Genomic DNA, 4623 nt, shown 5'->3' with positions numbered 1-4623 from the left:
GCTCTCAGGTTGTTCAGAGACAGTTATTAAAGTCTTAGCGGTCAGTCAACTGCCATTAGGACAGACAAAGAAAGATAATAAGAGTAAAATGCATTTAACCGCTTAATGGCATAGCTGAACATATCAAACTTTCTAAGTAACTGAAAATGGGATCTGGGCAAAAAAATCAACCTTTGCTTAAACATGGATGCAAAGACACAAGAAATGTGCGTCATATACAATTTAATGTATTTGTGTTTGGGTGGCAATTTTGTGCAAGAGAACAAAAAAACTGTTTTGCAATGCTGGACAAGTTCGACAAGTGAAAAGGGGAGTGTTAAGTCCTGTGTATAGCTGGTTTGCACAACAGGGGGGGTTTCTTGCATGAATCACAGCCTGAAGGATGGCTATAAATATATCATTACGCTTTAGCCACTCTTCACCTGAGATCCCTGCTGGACCTGCAAACACTTAGGTGAGCACAAATGCTTGGAATGTGTGTATGTGTATGTGTGTGTGTGCGTGTGTGTGTGTGTGTGTGTGTGTGTGTGTGTATATGCATGTATTCATGGGTGTGCTTGTTTGCATGAATTAAGCAGTGGTTAGGAATTTGTTTATCGTTCAAAAACTGAAATGAATTCTATATGTATTTAAGTAAATAAGTGATGTTATGTTCAGTAGCTCAGTAGTAAGATTAGGGAAAATATGGTGTTTCTTATTTACCCCACTTCATTGCATGTACATGTACTCTAGGTTGATGTCTCATGGGTTTTCTAAAAATATGTAGAAGATGGATTTGTGACAGAGACCTAGATAAGTTTGTGAATCTTGCAAGAAATCTAGCAAGAAATCTCTCTTTTTTTTCAGTCATGTCTAAACTAGAGAAGTGCATTGTCGCTTTGGTAGAGGTGTTTGAGGAGTATGCCGGAAAAGATGAAGACAAGATGAAGCTGAGTAATGCAGAGCTCGGTGCACTGGTTAAGGGTCAACTGAGTGAGTTCCAGGTGAGAAAGAGACAAAAAAAAAGCATTTAGCTGCACAATGTATATCATAAACACTGACTATAAAACAGTGAATGCATAGTACAGTATAAAACTAGTTTAAATTCAAAATCAACTGGAAGTCAATTTATTTATTTTTTATCACTTCGGGGCTTTAGTGTCCAAAATGTGGTGTACATGGTAGAGACCTACAGATATGTTGGGAAATAAATAACATTGATGGACAAGACAGATAGACAATACAGAATTCCATTTGAGTTCTTCTTATATCTATTTCCTATACTTTTATATTTCCAATATTTGTAATAAATACATAATGTGTAATGTGTCAACTGTGCAAGCTTTGTTAACATTCCTTTTAAAACAATCCCATACAAATGATCCAATAGGAGCAAATGAAAATATTTAATATGAGAGTTTTGTTGCTATATCATAATTGCAGATTGGTTTTTGTTTTCTTTTCTAAATGAAAAAAAATCTAGAAACATTATGTGTACAATAAACCATCAATTCAATTATCTCTCTTCTCCTCTTTCTTTTTTCAGAGTAAAATCGATCCAGAGGAGCTGAAAGATGTCTTGCAAAAAATAGACAAAAATCGTGATGGCCAGGTCTCCTACAAAGAGTTCAGCCAGTTTGTAGCCCAACTTTCCCAGGGCTATTTCAAGAAGAAGTACTGCAAGGACAAGTGCAAAGGCAAAAACTGAACTCCAACATGCACCATTATTCCATCGTCAATGTATAAAAGAAAATAAAAGTTGATCAGTGCAAGCTTTGTCATGTCAATCTTCTTGATAATGATGTGCTGTGCTTCTTCATCATATTTTCTCCTAGCTTTGCATATACGCAGAATTCTGTATGTCACATTGGACGTGAATAATAAAAATACTTAACATTCAATGCTGTTCTGTGTGTCATTACTGGTTTTGGGGCACTTTATAAACATTTGTATAAATCTCACTCTGAAGCTGAATCTTGCCAGCTGCATTTTTAGTACACTTACTCGTGTTCTGCTAATGAAAGGCTATGAATGAACCGTGGTAATTTTAACGCTGCATCTACTTTAATGAATCGTGCATTTTAAAAACCAGATAAGGCAATATTCCTGGATTTTTTACTAATGAAAATTACAATGGATTTTACAATGTAAATTGTAGGAAAATATTTTTCACATTTAATTTATTTATATATACTTTTTGGTAGCAACTAGCTGTAATACAGTATTTGTCTTTGTAAATGAGCACCAGATGTCAGCAAAAGACACAGTAAAGAACCCATTTAACATCACAAAGCTTCTTTGTTCACATTTGCAGCTTAAAATTAAAGACCACGAGCATGTTAAACAGGTCTCATGATTAAAGTTCAGACAGCTATCTCACACCCACACACAGGCAAGTTCATTGTACAGAGGAACTGCCTATATAATAAATGTTTGATTTTAAATCGTAGGCTCCAGATGTAGCAAAGCATGAATTAAACACTGCATTAATAATTATGTCAAGCGAAGTTCTTCAGGAAAAAGAGCACAAGTAATCCTACCTCTGTAGCAGGCTTTATAAACACCTTCTAATTTGAATAATTGTTGTTGTGGCTGTGTGTGTGTGTGTGTGTGTGTGTGTGTGTGTGTGTGTGTGTGTGTGTGTGTGTTTTAAGCATGAGCTCAGTCAACCCTGCCTCAAAGTGTCAACTGCCACAGTAATGTGGCAAAAGGGGTGGACAAGTATCAGTTCCAGAAGCTAACATGATTTGGCTACAGAGCATTTTTCGATTATTTTGGTGTCAAACTGCATAATAGTTGTGGCGGAGGGTGGTTGGGACAGTGGTGGTTAAGCCTCTGGATTACTACTCATAAGGTCAGAAATTCAAGCCCCATGACTTGCCTCAGTTGGGCCATTGAATAAGAAACTCTTTAAAGTATTGCTAAAGGAATCCTGCAGAGATCAGTCAGGCCAAAATAGCTGAAAGGCTTATAACCATTTTATATAAGTAATAAAAATCAGTGTTCACATGAAATCTTGACATTTTTCATTAAAATAATAATACTGTAATTTGGTTTGGATAAGAGCATTTTATATGTATATGTAATTTTATAAAGTTGGTTTTCTTTTAAAAAATGTAAATCAATAAATTAAATATGGGCTGAATTAAAATTAATTTTCATATGCTTTTAAAGTCAAGTCAGTTCAAGAGGCTTTTATTGTCATTTCTACCATACACAGTGGTACATAGTACACAGTGAAAATGAGACAACGTTCCTCCAGAACCCTGGTGCTACAATAAACAACATAGAGCTACAACACACAACATAAATCTACATAAATTGCATCGAGTGCAACATAGTGCAAACAGTGCAGACAAAAAACAGTGCAGACAGACAACACAAGACAGTGTGGGACAGATACACAACACAAAATAGCGCTGACCAGTAAACCTACTGTATACTCTGAATACACAGTACTGTGCAAAGAGGACTATAAAAGACTATGAACAAGATTATATGTAAACAAACACAATGCAGTGCAAAAACAGCAGTAGCAGCAGTCGAGAGGTGCATAAAACAACACGTAAACAGTATAATATAGTTAAGTATAAACAAAATACCGTATTTTCCGGACTATTAAGCGCACCCCAATATAAGCCGCACCGACTGAATTTTACAAAGATTTTTATTTTGAACATAAAAACGCCGCACCTGTCTATAAGCTGCAGGTGCCTACATTGAAACTAATTAACTTTACACAGGCTTTAACAAAAGACAGTGTCTGTTACACGGCTTGTATCTAAACAGTAGTGTACCAAGAAAGTCATTGTTCACTGTCTTCCTTCTTCCTTTGACAACAATTTCTCTTAAGATTTTTTCTTTGGCATCATCGTGCGTTTAAAAATCACCATCGGTGAAGCTTTTCTCCTGATGCCGTGCAGCTCAGAACACAGGTGAAGTGCGTTTTTTCATGCCCGGTTGTTTTCAGCATGACGAATGATTCGCCTTTCCTGTTCACAGTCCAAGTGAGCGGCAGGTCAAACGTACGGTGGCCGAGAAGTGCAAAACACATTAACAAATTCGAAAACAAAATAACAAATGCAAAACCAAAATAACAAATCCGAAAACAAATGAACAAATCCAAAAACAAATGCTTAGTGCTCAGTGTGATGGTGTTGGAGATGTTGTTTCTGATCCAGACTGACTGAGGTCTTCCAGTCAGGAAGTCCAGTTGCAGAGGGAGGTGTTCAGGCCTAGTAGGCTCAGCTTATGCTTATGATGCTGAGGGATGGTTGTGTTGAATGCTAAGCTGAAGTCTATGAACAGCATTCGTACACACGTGTCCTTGTTGTCTAGATGGATGAGGGCCAGCTGGAAGGTTATGGAAATGGAACAGTTAGGACGATACACAAACTGCATGAGGGTGGAAGCTGGGCCTTGATGTGCCTCATGATGAGCCTCTCAAAGCACTTCATCACGTTGGGCTTTTGAGGCACGTAGGAACAATGTTGCTGCTCAGGGAGATGTTGAAGATGTCGGTGAAGACATCGGCTAGCTGTTCTGCACATTCCCTGAGCACTCTGAATAATGTTGTCTGCTCCAGCAGCTGTCCATGGATTAACTCTGAGTTTTCCTCACTTTATCTTTGATTAGACAGAGCAC

General features: G+C 37.4%; 1 protein-coding gene across 2 annotated transcripts; it reads left to right on the top strand.

Moving 5' to 3' along the window:
* Positions 1-298: 298 nt before the first annotated feature.
* Positions 299-1880, top strand: s100w (S100 calcium binding protein W). Of its 2 annotated transcripts, none has more exons than XM_046846942.1 (3): positions 299-454; positions 847-977; positions 1526-1880. In XM_046846942.1, exons 2-3 carry the CDS (start codon positions 849-851, stop codon positions 1685-1687), a joined length of 291 nt encoding a protein of 96 aa, XP_046702898.1. In that variant the 5' UTR covers positions 299-454; positions 847-848; the 3' UTR covers positions 1688-1880. The 2 variants fall into 2 exon arrangements, with proteins under 2 accessions (XP_046702898.1, XP_046702896.1); XM_046846940.1 differs by having other exon boundaries at positions 301-454; positions 847-983.
* The last annotated feature ends 2743 nt before the right edge of the window (positions 1881-4623 follow it).

The sequence above is a fragment of the Silurus meridionalis genome, chromosome 4 (assembly GCF_014805685.1).
Source record: "Silurus meridionalis isolate SWU-2019-XX chromosome 4, ASM1480568v1, whole genome shotgun sequence".
Taxonomy (NCBI): Eukaryota; Metazoa; Chordata; class Actinopteri; order Siluriformes; family Siluridae; genus Silurus; species Silurus meridionalis.
Note: the sequence above shows the minus strand (reverse complement) of the source record. Positions and strands in the feature narration are given on the sequence as shown.